Raw genomic sequence first — 16,594 nt, forward strand, 5'->3', positions numbered from 1 at the left:
AATAAAATTTCCCACTTAAGATTTTCTACTTAAAAGAAAAATGACTGGAGAATTATGTTAATTAGTGTTGCTTCTCTTCAGTAACAAGAGATGCCCATTAAGCACATTTTCCCTTTGCAAAAATATTTACATAAACTACATTAATTCCTTTTATGTAAGGGGACTGTTATCCCCTTACTAACATTCACTGGGGGTGTTTGGTTGCTAGCTCCCAGCACTAAAAAGAGAGGGATCAATGGCAAATCAGGACCCTGAGACTGACAGTCCCCAGGAACAATGGCAAGAGGCCAATGCTCCAGGTCAGCCTGATTGACAGGGCAGGCAGGCTAATCAAAGAGACAGAAGGCCAGGGTGGGTCCCGTCCTCTGTGTGAGCTGAAATTGCCTGGGTCTGACAGAGTGGGGCTGAGCTGCGGAGAGAGCAGGGGCCCAAGCTAAGCTGCTAGGAGCAGAGCTGCAGCCCAAAAAGGCAGAGCATAGCCCAGAGAGAGAGAGACCTCCCCTGGGAGGGGAGCTGCAGCAACCAGAGCGGCCAGACAAACAGCCCAGGAAGCAGGTGAGAGCTGAGAGAGAGACACAAGCATCCTGCAGAGCAGACCTGCCCTGGGAGCAGAGCTGTAGCAACTGGAGCCAGAGAGGCCAGAGAAGCAGCCCAGGGAGCTGAAGGCAGAGCAGCAGCAGCAGCCGTGCTGAGGCAGTATGGAGCTGGGGCTGGAGCAGTCCGGAGCTGGGTGCGGTGAGCAGCTGGGGAGAGCAAGGGGGACCCTGGGCAGTGGGCCCAGCACAAGGAGATGCCTCAGCCAAGAGGCTCTGCAGGCCACAGTTGGAGGGGGATCATAACCCTGACAGAGTGGGAATGACACTGGGGAGAAGGGTCCTGCCACCCAGAGCCTGAGAGTGTGTGTGACCACCGCCAGAGCAAGTGTCCAACCCGCAGCATCCCTGCAGCACAGCCAGGGCCTGAGAAGGAGGCCTGGCACCTACAAGGAACAGACTGTGAAATGCCCTGATGTCCAGAGACACTGTTTGTGATGGTCACTGCCACAGAGCAGGGTGATATTTTCCTTTAACCTTTCCCATTTTTCCTTATTCTTTTTTAAAATTAATTGTTAATTAAATAACTTGTATTTGCTTTAAATTGTATGATGTGATCAGTGGGTCAGGGAGGTGCGCAGTGCAAAGAGAGTACCCTGGAGTGGGGACACCCTAGCCCCTGTCTTGGGTGACCACAGCAGGATTGGGGGTTGAGCCCCCCAGGAATCCTGGGCCCAGCCTTGTTGGGGTTACGAGGACTCTGCCAGACAGGAGAGTGGAAGGGGAGCCCTCGAGGCCAGGGAGGCCTCTGGGTAAAAGAAGTGGGAGTGAGGACTCAGATCCTTTCACTAGCCCACTTCACCGGGGTAGTGCAGAAGCCAGGAAAGTTCCCCACAACAGCAGGACCATTCCCCCGCTTACATTTAGTAGGATGGGGGATTGTCTGAGTGTGACTGGCACCTTTAAGAGGGAATGTGTCCAGTTCATCTATGACTAGTTAGTGGCCTCTGGATGACTCCTGATAGAAGGCATCTGTCCTCTATGAAGATCCAGTCAACAGTTGGGAAAAGAGAGTAGGAAGGAGGAGCAGGGAGCTTGCACTAGTTGTATGAGACCTGACAAAGCCCTAGTTGAAAGCTGGCAGAGAGAGAACTGATGAGAGCTGTGGGAAAAATGGCCAGAGCAAGGGAACCCTGCTGATTATAAGGTTTGTGCAGAAGCCTTTAAAGTAAAGGAGGATGAACCAGGTTAGTTAAGGAAGGTTCAGCCAAGGAAAGGAGGGTTGATTCTGGAGAGATGTTCCCAGGAGAAGCTGCTTAGCAGGGATGTAATTTGCAACTGAAAGGGGGAAGCTGGGGAGTGGCACCTTGTGGGGATCCCTCTTGCAGAAGCTCTGAGTTGAGAGCTAGGAAAGAAGAGTTGCAAGGAGCATGGAGAATTGTCAGATGTGTGGAAGCCCTGGCACAGGAATTAAAAAAAAAAATAGGGACTTTTAACTGTGAGGTAGATGGCTTGAAGAGTGGGGTTCTGGAACTGGGCCAAGCAACTAGGGAACAGTGTGACTGTTACTTCTTGGTTGGGTGTCCTGCAGATGGTGACTTTGGAGGAGGGAAGGAGAACTGCTGCATTTTAACCTGTTTCACTTTTGAGTTCTAAGAACTGTCTCCCTTTTAAGAATTGGCAGCAGGCTGCACTAAATTACATTGACATAGGGCTTGAATTGGATTTTGTGCAGGAGAACGTTCCTGTATGTATTAACATTATCAGCTGAATATTTCTTCCCTTGCACTGCTATTTTTCCTAAAAACTGGAGAAAAACATGGAGTCAAAGTGACAAGGAATGGAGTAGCAAGCTTATTTTAAGAGGTTTCCTGTCTCCGTTTTCCAACTCTCACGTTGGTGGGGATGCATTGTGTACATCAGTTTTTTAAAGTTATTTTACTAAACTGTTTCAGAATAGGTCATACACCTGTTATGGATATGAGCCCTGACCTGCATATAGTGTTGCAAGGCACTGTGGGAGGATGGGCCTGAGGGGAGTTCTCATTGGCATTCTTAAAACCAGTGGCTCTCAAACTTTTTTTACTGGTGACCCCTTTCACATAGCAAGCCTCTGGGTGCAAACCCACCCACCCCCAAATTAAAAACACTTTTTTATATATTTAACACCATTATAAATGCTGAAGGCAAAGCGGAGTTTGGGGTGGAGGCTGACAGCAGCGAACCCCCATGTAATAACCTCATGACCCCATTTGAGAACCCCTGCTTAAAACAACCAATGATTTCAGTGCAGATGGAGGTGTGAGAACAAACCCTTGAATGATGCAACCTGGGGTAGTTTATTGCATGCACTCTGGACAGGTGTTCAGCTAGGTCAGTGGAGAGGTGGGGGCAGTGCCAATGGACAAATACCAACAGCCAAGGCCTGTGCTCGTTTACACCCAGCAGCTCCCGCTGATGTTAATGGACTGAACACGGTGTAAGTCTGGACACAACGTGGGGCTAAACGTTGGGCGCAGATGCGTTGCGCGGCGTCTCAGCTGCCTCCTTCCGCTGGCTCTCAGGCCCCGGTGCTGGGAGTTCACTGGGGGCTCCGCACCGTGACAGGCTGGACCCCCCCCCCCAACTAAGTCACCCAGCCCCGCCCGGCCCCTCTCGTCAGCGCAGCGCGACGGGGTGGCGAGTCAGGGCTCGTCCCACTCTCCCGCCAGCCCCCGACAGAGGGGCGGGGAGGGACTCGAGCGTCGCGTGATTGCATGAGAGGGCGGGACAGCATCACGTGATGGGGCACGGCGACCCGATGTGGTCACGTGCAGAAGGGGCGTGTTATGTGGTGCTCGGCTGGGGACCGTTCCATTGTGCCGGGGTGGACGCTGAGGCGCGGCGAATAGACCGACCGAATCCTGAGGGGGGCGGGGCAAGTCGCTTTACGTATTGGGTCAGCGCCACGCCCCTTCCTCATGCTCATATGACGTAACTGGGCTGGGAGTCGCAGAGCGAGCGTCGTTGGGGTTGGTTGTGGAGGAGTCTGAGCCGCCCCGTCAGTCGGACACCGCGCTATGGGCCGGACACCGGGGTTCCTGCTCGCCACGGCCTGCTGGGCCCTGCTCTGGGGGGCGGCGGCGGCGGCAGGTGAGCTGGGCCGGGCTGGGCTTAGCGCGACGCGGCGGGGCTGGGGGCGGCTCCTCCTGGGGCCCGGAGCTGTAAACGGGGAAGGCCGCCCCGCCCCGCCCCTCCCCCCCCGAGCGCTGTGGCGGGACCGTGAGCTGGCGCCCAGCGGGAGTTCGCTCCCTCCCCGGCCGGGGGTGGGAGGCGTGTCCCGGGCTGCGTGCGCCGGAGCGCCCAGCGCGGGGGCCCCGTGTGGCTCTCCGGAGGGGGAGGGTGTCTTCCGAAGTTCGCGTCTGTCGCCGTGATTCCCCGGTGCTCCGCGCTGCCCGGGAGACGTGGTGGCAGCCGGCTCCGTTGCACGCGCACCCAGCTTGTTTACTCGGGTGTTGGGTCCAGTTCCCGAAGGCGCAGCTTGCTGGTGTTAATCGCCTCTTGCAGCATTTGCTTCCCATTGCGGCAGGAGGAGGACAAGCAGAGCCACTTAACAGACTTGAGTAACCCAGGGCAGGAAGTGCCCAGATCTGTCTCCCGAGGCCGTGATTTATAGTTAGTGTAAAAAAGTGCAAAGACCGCTGGGCGCAAACAGCGCAGCAAAACTGAGTAACTAGCCACGGATCCTGTTCCTGAGTAATCAGGAGAATAAACTGTCCTTTTGGAGTTTTTGATAGTCCTGTACTCAAATCCGCAATCGTTTATTGCATGCATCTAGACAACTTTGTTGTGATACAGTGTTTGTTAATTGGCACGCCTTGCATCAAGGAAACAGCACTGTAATTAAAGCTAAGATTATGTCACGGCACCCACAGCAGCCCAGCCTCTGAGTTGTAGGACACCCGCCTGCAGCTGCCTAGAAGCTGTGGGTGGAGCCTCACCCACCCCCCTGAACTGAATGGTCCGCCATTGGTGGTGACCCCCTGAGCTGCCTAGTCACTGCTGCTGGCAGGGGTCCCCCTTGCAGTGCCTCAGCCACTCTGCATAGCCAGCCCGAGGGACCCCAGAGCTGCTCAGTGGCTGCAAGAAGGGGGGAGGGATAGCTCAGTGGTTTGAGCATTAGCCTGCTAAACCCAGGGTTGTGAGTTCAATCCTTGTAGGGGCCATTTGGGGAATGGGGGTAAAAATCTGGGAATTGGTCCTGCTTTGAGTAGGGGGTTGGACTAGATGACCTCCTGAGGTCCCTTCCAACCCTAATATTCTATGAAGGGGAGGTGCAGCTCCACAGCTGGTGGTAGCAGATGGACCCCTGAGCTGCTCAGGGCAGGTCTGTCCCCCCAGTCCTCAGCCACTGTTGGCAGAGGGGGCCCGCCCTGCACATCAGTGTGCCCCTGCCCCCAGCTTCAGCCCTACAGGGGGCCCCTCCCAGCCACTGGGCAATGGCATCCCTACAGCTCCCAGCCTCTGAAGTTGCAGGGCTGGGTGCTGGGCCCTCCTCCCTCACCATTTTGTCAGGGATGTTTTTAGTAAAAATCATGACAGACTTCCATGATTTTTTGTTTATTGCCAGTGACTTGTCCCTGACTTTTACTAAAAATATCCCTGACAAAATCATAGCCTTAACTATCATTACTTGAAGATTGTCCTATCCAATATTTTGTTTAAACATTCATTCTCAGAATGACTTTGTATGAAAGGTAAAATTAGTACTTGCTAGTGGAGGAAGTGACTTGCCAAAGCCTCATCAATTCAGTGGCATTAGAAACCAAGGTTCACTATTACTAATCATGTGCTTAATCCACTAGATCACCTCACTTCAATACTGGTCTTGGTACATCAAATTTAGGGAAATAGAAGACAAAAATTTCTGTGGGTGAGAATTTCAGTACTTAATGTATTCAAAAGATCATTATAAAAATATCATGTCTTCTGTTTATAATAGTGAAATGTAGTAGATCCAAGTACAGCGTGTGTAATCACATGGACAAAATTAGAGCTGTTCATAGAGTCAGATCTTTAAAAGCCATTATAGCTTTGTTTGACGCAAAATGAGACTGGACATGAATCATTACTATGGTAAAATCATATTGACTTCACATAATTGGTATTTTTGTATTACTGAACACAGTACTTCATGTATTACCTCACCAGTGCCAAATATAGGGGAATAATCACTTCCCTCAATCTGCTGGCAATGCTCCTACTAATACAGCCCAATATCCCATTGGCCTTCTTGGCAACAAGGGCACACTGCTGACTCATATCCAGCTTCTCATCCACTGTAATCCCCAGGTCCTTTTCTGCAGAACTGCTGCTTAGCCAGTTGGTCCCCAGCCTGTTGCGGTACATGGGATACTTCCATCCTAAGTGCAGGACTCTGCACTTGTCCTTGTTGAACTTCATCAGATTTTTTTGGCCCAATCTGTTCAGTTTGTGTAGGTCACTCTGGACCCTATCCCTACCCTCCAGCGTATCTCTCTTCCCACCCAGCTTAGTGTCATCTGCAAACTTGCTGAGGGTGCAGTTCATCCCATTATCCAGATAATTAATAAAGAAGTTGAACAGAACCAGCCTCAGGACCAACCCCAGGGCACTCTGCTTGATACTGGCTGCCAACTAGACATCGAGCCATTGATCACTACCCGTTGAGCCCAACAATCTAGCCAGCTTTCTGTCCACCTTATAGTCCATTCATCCAGCCCATACTTCTTTAACTTGCTGGCAAGAATACTGTGGGAGACCGTATCAAAGGTTTTGCTAAAGTCAAGATATATATCCAGAAAGCTGAATTCAAGGCCCTAGAATCCTAAGCTTCATTGCTGCAGTCTTCATGTGGCTGAAGGGTTTACCAGTCTCTACTTTCATCTCAAAATATGGGTTACCAGATCTGCATTGCCAAATATCAGTGTAGATGGCTTAGTATCACTAAGTCTCTTCACAAGGAAATGTGAAAGGTCACTCAGGCCAGGTGAATGCCTTGACTTCAAGTAAAAAAAATTATCTTTAATTTGTATGGTGGCAAGAGCTGCTGTTTCAAGAGTGATGTCTGCAGGTACTTTGGGGCTGTAAGACAAAGCTCAGCTCCAAGCTTTCTTGCTCTAGGACAGGATCTAGTACATTTGGAGTCTGGCCAAGGATTTATCTGAGCCAGCAGGTGTCTGCTCAGATTCAGAGGCTGGAAGATTTGATCTCAATAGTATCAGTAGGCATACTTTCGTGTGGAAACCGTTGCTGACTGAGATCTTGATAGTCATGAGCAATATAGGACACGTGCATATCCAAGTGACAGGACATTTCTGGTCTGGTTCCAGTCTAAGGATAATCTCTAATTGCAGCTGGACTGCCGATTCAGTATTAAAAGATGTGTTCACTCCCAGGTGGAGAAGTTGTTTAGTTTCTCCAAGACAAACAGTACGTCAGTTTTAGAGTCAAGGCTGGCACTGCATGCACTATACACCTTACGAAATCTTAGTATTAAAAAAAAAAAAAAAAAAGAGTAGGGTTGAGTTAGACAAGCTGACTCTGTTTACAAAAACAGAAGTACCAGGTCACACATGTTGAGTGGCTGGACTCTGTCCTATAAGCCATTCCTGGGTTTTAGTTACCTAGTATCTTCCCTCCCAACTATCTCAAACTACTAGTAACAGACCGCATATGAGTGAAGATATATGCTCAGCAGAAAGGGAAGATCAGTCTTGGTATTCAGGATTTCCAGTTCTGCAATGTAGTAACCTTGGCATTTGAACCCTCAGAGAAGTTTTCATCTCTTGTCCATCCACAGCTGTCAGGTCTAGTTGCAATTATTCCTATTAATGCTTACTGTTGTTTCCTATAGCAGGGATTGGCAACCTTTGGCACATGGGTTTGGCTGATCATAGCTCCCACTGGCCGCAGTTTGCTGTCCCGGGCCAATGGGGGCTGCGGGAAGCTGCGCGGGGCAAGGGATGTGCTGGCTGCTGCTTCCCACAGCCCTCATTAGCCCGGAACGGGGAACCACGGCCAGTGGGAGCTGCGATCAGCTGAACCTGTGGATGCGGCAGGTAAACTTGCCAGGGTGCTTACCCTGGTGGGCTGTGTGCCAAAGGCTGCCCATCCCTGTTCTATAGCATTGTATAGTAATTGTCCACTCCAGGAGCCAGGATAGAGTACTAGGGTATAGAAAAGTCAAATTTTAACACTCTCTTGTTTTATCAGCTAAAATATGTGCTTGAATAGATAGCATTCATTGTGCAGCAGCATGCACACAAGACTTTTGGTCCTGCTCTTTGGAGAGCCAATTCTTTTTTTGTAGAGAACCAGCATCAGTCCCACCAAAACTAGTTGCCAGTGTGGTAAAACAGGAAAACTGTGTTCAGTCTGGTCTGTTCCACATGTTTTTGGTACAATTGTAACAAATGAGGGCTTATACCAGTTAGGCCAGCATTAACTAATTCCATTTTGTTGTTTTCTCCCGTAAGTCTTTAACTGACTCTTTTCTGTTGTCTCTTCCCTTTTATAGTAAAGTCTTTTACCCACTGAGGTTTCAAAATACTCCTGTGAAGTCTTGTTTGTGGACTTAGGATATGTCTACACATCAAAGAAAAAAAACCCTGGCTGTCCCATACCAACTGACTTGGGCTCATGAGGCTCAGGCTGTGGGGCTGTTTCTCTGCTGCATAGACTTCTGGGCTTGGCTGGAGTCTGAGCTCTGGGACCCTCCCTCCTTGTAGGATCCTAGAGTCCTGAGCCCCCAGACATCTATATGGCAGTGAAACAGCCCTGCAGTCAGCCCTGTGAATCCAAATCCACTGCCATGGCCCTGCTGTGGAGTTTTCTTTGCTGTATAGGCATACCCTTAGTTCTTTTCACTCTTGTAAATTTTCTGTTCTCTATTTAGATTCTCATGAGCTTTATTAAATATATTTGGAGACCACTACATAAGGTATAACTGACATTTCTAGGGCATGACATTGGAACAGCAGTAGCTTTGTTGGCCAGGAGTAAAGTGCATTTTAATCTACTTGAGCCTAATGCATGTGTAGCTGGAGTCACTAACATACTTGGGAGGAAAAAAAGATAATCATGGGTTAACCACCAGATCTGTCAACACCTAGTCTTGGTTCTGTGCCATGGATTTGTGTGAATTTAGGCATGTCGCTTCTGTGTGCTACAGCTTCTTATCCAAAAAATAAAGTTGTTTTGTTTGGGGAGTTGACTCAGTTCATATGTAAACATGTTTGAGGATGTTATGGAGGTCCTTAATTTATAGGTGCTAATAAGTAAAACAGATATCTGTGATTTAAAAATGCTAGAAAACTAATCCCATTATCTTTGGGAGAGTTGCTCTTCTGGTAACAATGAACTGTCCCATAATTAAATGTTTTTCCTTTTTCAGACAGCTGTGCAGATATTAAAACCTGCAATGACTGTGTTAATACTACTGGATGCGAGTGGATTCAGTGCAACGGTAAACATCTGGAAAAACTAATAACTAGATACGTCTTTGGGTCTGATTTCACAAACACTTACAAGGGGTGATGAATGACAGCTGTTTTGGTGGATAACATAGTGAAAAGCAACACTATCTTAAAATTATTCTAAACTGTTAAGGTCCCAGAACAGTCATGTACACAAAGTACAAACACTTTGATGTGAAAGTTAAACTAATCTTAAATTCTTATCCAGAGGCAGCAGAATATTATGCCCAAAATACAAATAAAAGCAGAATTTTTGAAGGCCTGCTAACCAAACAAGCTACCTGAAGCACCATGGAAAATCTTAATTACTAACTATGCAACAGACTTTGCAAAAGACAGTGAACTAGTTACTTGGCCTTGCTGGTAAGGAGGCTATGGATGGACCTTGACGTTTTAAAATTGACAAGCGTTCCAACTCTGCAGTCCCTTTTGAGATTATCCCACAGAACTGTTAAATCCTGTCCTGATATCAAGTGCCCCAAGAGAAAACAGGGCAGTAGACAATCAGTTACGTAAGGTAGCCTATTCATTTATTTTAGTTGTGCCCAAGGCACAATCAGAATTAGGGTCCCATTGTGCTGGGCACTGAACAAAACACTTAAGACAGCCCCTCCCCAATGAGTTTAGATTCTAAACATGAGGGACAAAAGTGGATGGAAACAATTAGAACAAGGAGAGAAATTGAGGGTAGTGGTGATGGCATAATACATGGTTATGTAGACTACCCATGTAGTCTTATGAAGGATCTCCATAGTTAATGGAAAGCAAGTTTCAAATCATTACCATCCCAGTTTTGATGATCCTCTCAAAAGGTTCTTTCCATTACAAATTCAGTATATGTAGTCTCCAGAATTCTCTGACAAAACTCGAGGCATTGTGGGCAACCTGTTTGAGAGGACTCTGGACAAATAAGTGTGCTAAATGTATTGAAACTTCTTAATGTAGCCTGTTAACACTAAATTGCTGTGTAAATATGGATTGTCACTTTGATCAAAACAGATAAATATGAATTCCTCTTAAACTGGAGGTTAAATTCTGCTTTAGCTATATCGCACAACTTCCATTTATTCTTAGTGGAAGTCATTGTGCAGTATCACAGAACTGGGCCTGGAGTATTTCTGCCCTAGTTTTTCAGACATAGTAACAGTAAACTAAATTAGTGCTTTTAAAGTTTTATTTAAACTTGGCTGACTCTGTTTATGTCCACATACCCGCTTATGTACCATTTTGAAGAAGGTATCTGTAACTAGAATATACTGCAAGAGGTATTATACAGATTGCTTACAGTGCTTGTGTGAGTGAATGTCACTTATGTTCACTCTTCCTTTACAGAAATATACCTAATGTCATTAATGATGGAACTCATTCAAGTGTATTAAATCTTGTCCATTGAAATAGTCTTAATGCTTCTAGCCAAGAGACTGATATCCCCAGGGAATCCTGCATATAACATTAAGAATTTTTGAGATAACATCATTTGTAATTGATAAAAAGCATAATATTCGTTTTTGAGAAACTGTCAGTATAAAAAATCCTTTCCTACTGCTCCTTAATATTACTTTTCTTTTTTTTGACAGGTTCAAACTTTTCTTGTGCAAATGCAACAGGACTGAACTGTACTACTATTTCAGAGTGTTTTTGTAAGTGTCTGGATATTGTTTAGGTTGACTCTTAATGCAGTCTTTTCCAAGTTGTTATCTGAGACAGTCTTCCTGTTCTTTACAGCTTCCAGCACAATAGTTATCAGCCTCCACTAACATACCTTGTATCAATTGTATAAGCAAATCTCTGTAGTATGTAGGCTTAGAGAACAACATCCCCCTCACTCTGCTGCTAGGCAGAGGCATGGCCAGGCAGCTCTGCAGGCTGCCTGTGCCCAGAGTGCTGACTTCACAGCTCCCATTGGCCCGGAACCACAGCAACTGGGAGGTGCCTGCAGGCAGAGGTAGTGTGCAAAGCTGCCTGACCTTGCCTTGGCCTAACAGCTGAGTGAGAGGGATTCCACTGCTTCTGTGGAGACCACCCAGGTAAGCACTGCCCAGAGCCTGCCTCACCGTCCTGTGCCCCTGGCCTCTCCCACACCCAAACTATGCTGCCGCTGGGGGTAGGGGGAGAGTATAGGCACAGAACCAGGTAGGGAGCCTGCCGGCCCTGCCAACCCCTCCTCACCCAGCATCTGCGGGGGCCCTGGGCAGCTACACACCCCCGTTTTATTCACTGGTATTTTTAGTAAAAGTGAATTTTTGTTTACAGACAGGTCACAGGCTGTAGACTTTTACTAAAAAATACCCAGGACTGAAATGTAGCCTTATGTTGTACTTCACTTCTGATTTCAGATTGTTTTAGGGACTGGCAGTTAGAAAAATCTCTTTGTAAACTGATTGCATTTGCTCTGGAGTCACAAAAGCAAATATGGAACCCTAGAATGCCACTCTTTACTAAACCACTTTCTAGTAGAACAGCACTTTATTGTCATGTTAAATTGTTGGTTATGTCAGAATGAGTAGCAGAACTCCAATCTATTCCTATTAGGTTTGCAGTGAGACTGTTATTTCTCCCATTATACCAAGTATTACTTGACTCCTGCATATCCAAGAACTGTTGGATTGTATCCTGGGAATTTGGTGGAGCCCCCTTTAGAAAGAGATCTTAATGAATCTGCTGCCTCAAATAACATGCATTGTAATAAGTGCTTAGAACATATGTATATACAGCAAACTGCTTTTATTAACCAGTTTCTTTTTTTAAAAGTTCTAACAGCTTCTTAGACTGTATGCTCAGGTTTTACTTTCTGGTACTCAGTGGAAGGAGAGCTTTATCTAAACTCAACCTTTTGGACCACTGAAGATATCCCAGATTTCAGTATACATTTTAATCACCCAGCAAGCCAGAGCAAATGCATACCTACCTGTGGAACCTAGCTCCAAATTGAACTTGAAGTGTTATGGGAAGACTTTCTAAGACACAAAGGGGAACTGGATGCCTAAATCTCTCGCATATCCTGCGCAGTTTCCAGATCCAAAGCATGGGTGTGCATCCACCAGTTAGTCACAGCAACTCTTCAGGGTCTGCGGTAGCCAGTTGGAACGTTCCAGGACACTTGTGCTGAGAGTCTAGGCGTGGCCTCTGTTACAGCCTGTTTCTGGCTTGAATTACCCTGTAGGCATGTCTGTTTTGTTTGCTTGAGGTATTCTGCTCCCACAGTTCAGTGTGTTACTGTAGTGCAGTGGACTGTCTTCCAGTCTTTTTGCTACTTCACATTAGCCTTCATAGTGGTCCATTAAGCATTTTACCATCCTTAAATAGGAGTCTGTTGTATGTTTGTTACAATCTTGTAAGTTAACTTATTTTTTTACACACTATTCTACAGATTCATCTACTGCTGCTACCACAGTTGCTAATGCTACCACAGCTGCTACTGCTACCACAGGTAAAAAAAAAAAAAAAATTGCTGTAATGAACTGATAACTGGGCTAAGTAAGATAACTTTGTAAAACAAGGGTTCTACTAAAGTTTGCTTAAACTAATTGGGAATAAGTAGTTCATAAAATTGAACATCTCAGTTACAGTAGATACAATGCATAACTTCCGTGTCCTACAAACCACTACAAAGAAATTGCCAGTGATTGAAGGGAAATTGACTAATTCTTCATCTACATCATTTTTTTGTGACTTACCTTTTTTCCAGTCAGGAAACTTGGTCAATAACCGCTTATTTGTAAGATTAGTGCTCATAAAACTAAGGTTCTACTCTGTGAGTGAAACAGATTTCTAGCTGAGGGAGTTTTCTCAACTGATATTTGAAACATCAAAAATATTTGTTAGTGCTGGATACAAAATAAAGAACTATGCTGTCTAATGAACTAAATCATTTATAATAGCTTGAGAGCCTTAAGTATTCAGGTAACTATACTGCACCAAGACTTAGGTTTTTATAATATATATATGCTCACAAAAATGTCTATAAAAATTTACTTAACTGCACAGCATTATAAGTACTTCTATTCTATGTGTACATAATCTGCATTTTTAAGGGTGGTGGTTCTTGCTTGAGTAAGATGAAAAACTGAAGCAATTACAAAAATAGAAGTTACAAAAAGTGATACCTCTGTACATTTTGAATTTGGAAGTTTCTCTCTACAAAACAGGTAACATCACCAATACAACTTCATCTACTGCTTCAAGTACTCCAGTTCTCTCAACAATCAGTACACCAGGTAACTTTTTTTAAACACTGTCAGTTTAAGTATTTAAAACAACGTCTTTGTAATCAGAAAAGCTTATTTGGAAATAATGTTACTGAGTAGGTGACAGGAAGTAGTGAAGAATAGTAACAGTAGGTGTGCCAGAAAGTCATGACCTTGCATGCCACAATTACCTTTATCAAGGTGGAATATCTGTTGAGATGTTGCCTTGATAGTAACAAACACTGCTCAGTGAAATTTCAAAATAGTGATTTGGCCAAATGAAGCCAGTCAGTCAAACTGCTTAATTTCAGTCATGTTAAGTATAAGCTACACGAGAGGGACTTGTGAAGTCTGGTGACTGAGTTAAAATATAAAATGTGCACTCCTGACATAACCCTGCGTTAAGGTACAATACTCTAATACAGTGTTTCTCAGCCTTTTTAATTTGAGGGACTGGCTTGCTCCTTCCCAAACTGTGTTGAGGAGATCTGAAGGACTGGTGCTGATCCATGGACCATTTGTAGAGAAACACTGCACTAACACATGTTGGGCAGCAACAATAGGGTCCAACTTAAAAGGCTAGATCTTGAAATTAAACTAAAATTATACCACCTAATGAATATATTCCAAAAGGGAGGTTAGTTTTTAAAAGCCTGTCCTTTTGGTGACAGCTACAGTATTGGGGGCCCTGTGTGTTGTGATGAGGTAGATCTAAATCTTTTAGTTGCATATTGCTAGAAGACTTGATTTAACAGATGGGAGACTATTCAAGCACAGATTTTTGAGTTCTTTAGTAAGGTCATTACTAAATATGAGCAGAACAATAGATTAGGGCAGGTAGCAGAAGAGGGTCTCACCTCATTAGGAAAATTATTTTTGGCCTTCTGTGGGGGTTCTGAGGTATCAATGATGGGCATCATTTTTATAGTAAAACAAAAGTGGAGGTAATGGTATTTTGAAGTACAGATTTAGTTTAACTGGAATTCTTCTGTGAAATGGGGATGAAATCAGTTCCTACATGCAGTTCAATGTAGTTTTTAGTTAGTTACGGTCTGACGTACTCTACTGTACAGTAAATCTTTAAATGAAAGATACAATCTTCATACACCAGTGGCTTTCAACCATTTTTCATTTATGGACCCTGAAAAAATTTCAAATGGCAGTGCAGACCCTTTGGAAATTTTAGGTATAGGCTGCAGATCACAGGTTGAAAACCATTGCTGTAAATGTTGCTTTGACAGATCCTCAAACCTGGGATTACAAGGAAGGAAGTGAAGAACTGTGTTACAAATGTCATGCTTAGAGGTTGTGAAGCATATGCATTGTGCTTTAATCTCAAACCTCTTACTAAACAGATTCATAGCACAAGAAGGAAAACACCAAATTCTATACTAATTTATGGTAAATGTGACATCCACTTGTTAAACTATAACCTATTTAACTTGTTGTTTGACAGGTACAACACATGCTACTGAGAGTCCCCCTAAACCAGCTCCTCACAAGTCTACATTTGATGCGGCCAGTTTCATTGGTGGGATTGTCCTTGTACTGGGTCTGCAGGCTGTAATCTTCTTCCTGTATAAATTCTGCAAGTCCAAAGATCGAAACTATCACACTCTCTAGAACCTGTCATTTTACAATGGACTAGTAGCCCAACACCTGTAGTTCACTGAACCAAAATATATTCTCTGTCCTGTATGGAACACCACCGTTCAGAATATCCTTTAAACTCCAAAAGAAGACTTTTTGAAAGGATGATATTTTTGTAACACTGTACTTGGCAAGAGGTGGTATGAATCGTCTCTTGCTCAGAGGTACTCAACATGCTGCATGAGTCCTTGTGATTATCTTATTTTTTTAGTGGCTGCAGCTGTGGGACTTTTTTTTTTTTTTAAACTTGACATGCCAAATGTAAACTTACAATGATTCTTGTATTCAGTGGTAACGGTCTTGAGTAGACAATCTCCTCATGATGATTGTGGAGGCTGATTTAATCAACCATAAGTGCAGTATCCCTATAATTTTATAAATGACTGACTTCTGGGAGTGAAATATCATTTGTGCTAGCTTGTGGCTCTTGTAGTGTACTGCGAGGAAGGTTAACAAAGGTTTTGTGGAAGTAGAAGCTGTCTTAAAATATCCTCCTTGGATGAAAATAATACCAAACCCATATTTTTCTACATGAGAATTAAAGATGCCAACCAGGAATTGTATTGCACATCTTAATTTCTTAAATTTGGCCTTTTCAGTTGTTATAACTGGAAGGGTGGTGAGAATATTTCTCCTCCATGTAAGAGGAAATAAAGTCCAGTGCCTTAAAGAATAAAAAGGTAGGTTGCAAATTCAAATGTTTGCCATTTTCATTTGTACTGCAGCAGCCTTTAGCTTTGATACTAGCCTAATGGAGTAAAGCAGAATATACCTTTCCTATCTCAACATTCACTACAACAAAAATATGGCCAACATTTTATTTTCTGACCTTTTGAGAGGCTGACTACTTTTGTGAATGAGGGACTGGGATATTGGACTAATTTTGAAGGTGATCTAGATTTTTCACTAGTGTCAAATTATTTCTGGCCTGTAACAAGGCATAATTTCACATTCCTGGCTTCAAAAGGGCACCAACTTAAATCACATTTGTCTGAAAAAATGTGATCTATTATTGTTAGAGGTGTTCAAGAGAACGATAACAGAGTTTGGTTTGTGCATAGTAAGTTTCACTGTCCTCCACTGCCTACAAACACTTTCTCCTCCTTTATATGGGCCTTTGATGCAGCACTATGGGAGTGAAACAATTCTAACATTGGCAATGGACTGGTCAGGCATAGCACTTGAAGCTACTTTTTAACTATTGAAATTGACTAGATTTCAAATGGATAGTGTTCCTTATCCCCAGCAGCCTTATGCAGCTACTGACTTGCATGATTTAAATGTTTACCTTAAACTGGGTGTTTAAACATTAGTAATCATGCTGTCAAATTAAGTCATGGCAATGTATGGGTTTATAACTTAAGTAAATGGAAAAAGCATTTTAGTTGCAGTGAGTTTTATTTCCCTCATGCTCTTCTACCTTGGAAAGCATTCACTTTGTTATGCTGCACAGAAAACTAAACTTGCTATATAAAATAATTGTTACCAGATAGTGCTGCACCTTGAGAGAATTGCAGGTTAATGTACTCATGACAAAAGCAGGTAGTCGGCTCAGGTTTATTAAACAGACTGACCACCCAACTTCCAGCAAGCACCGTTTGCCTGGATTGGATGGTGTATCCTTAGCCTTAATATTGTAAAATCATTTAGTCTGTCATTCCCATCTCCTTAAATTGTTTCAAACTTAATTTGGGCAAAGGAACATGCTCTAGGCACTTATTTCTATAAT

At 44.4% G+C, this 16,594-nt stretch overlaps 2 protein-coding genes across 3 annotated transcripts in view; one reads left to right on the forward strand and one right to left on the reverse strand.

Annotated features, from left to right (window-relative positions):
• Window positions 1-3,576: 3,576 nt before the first annotated feature.
• Window positions 3,577-15,563, forward strand: CD164 (CD164 molecule). 2 transcript variants are annotated; one of them, XM_050951440.1, is made up of 6 exons: window positions 3,577-3,665; window positions 8,947-9,018; window positions 10,606-10,668; window positions 12,399-12,458; window positions 13,159-13,245; window positions 14,672-15,563. In XM_050951440.1, the coding sequence occupies exons 1-6, from the start codon at window positions 3,593-3,595 to the stop codon at window positions 14,836-14,838; spliced, it is 522 nt and encodes a 173-aa protein (XP_050807397.1). In that variant the 5' UTR covers window positions 3,577-3,592; the 3' UTR covers window positions 14,839-15,563. The 2 variants fall into 2 exon arrangements, with proteins under 2 accessions (XP_050807397.1, XP_050807398.1); XM_050951441.1 differs by having other exon boundaries at window positions 13,177-13,245.
• LOC127049987 (uncharacterized) overlaps window positions 13,471-16,594 on the reverse strand; it is a 145,422-nt gene continuing 142,298 nt past the window's right edge. Inside the window, exon 48 of the mRNA XM_050951447.1 lies at window positions 13,471-14,466. Within this exon, the coding sequence (XP_050807404.1) occupies window positions 14,316-14,466 (151 nt within the window). The 3' untranslated portion in view covers window positions 13,471-14,315. The remainder of the gene's footprint in view (window positions 14,467-16,594) is intronic.

Source organism: Gopherus flavomarginatus, chromosome 4, assembly GCF_025201925.1.
Source record: "Gopherus flavomarginatus isolate rGopFla2 chromosome 4, rGopFla2.mat.asm, whole genome shotgun sequence".
NCBI classification, from domain to species: domain Eukaryota; kingdom Metazoa; phylum Chordata; order Testudines; family Testudinidae; genus Gopherus; species Gopherus flavomarginatus.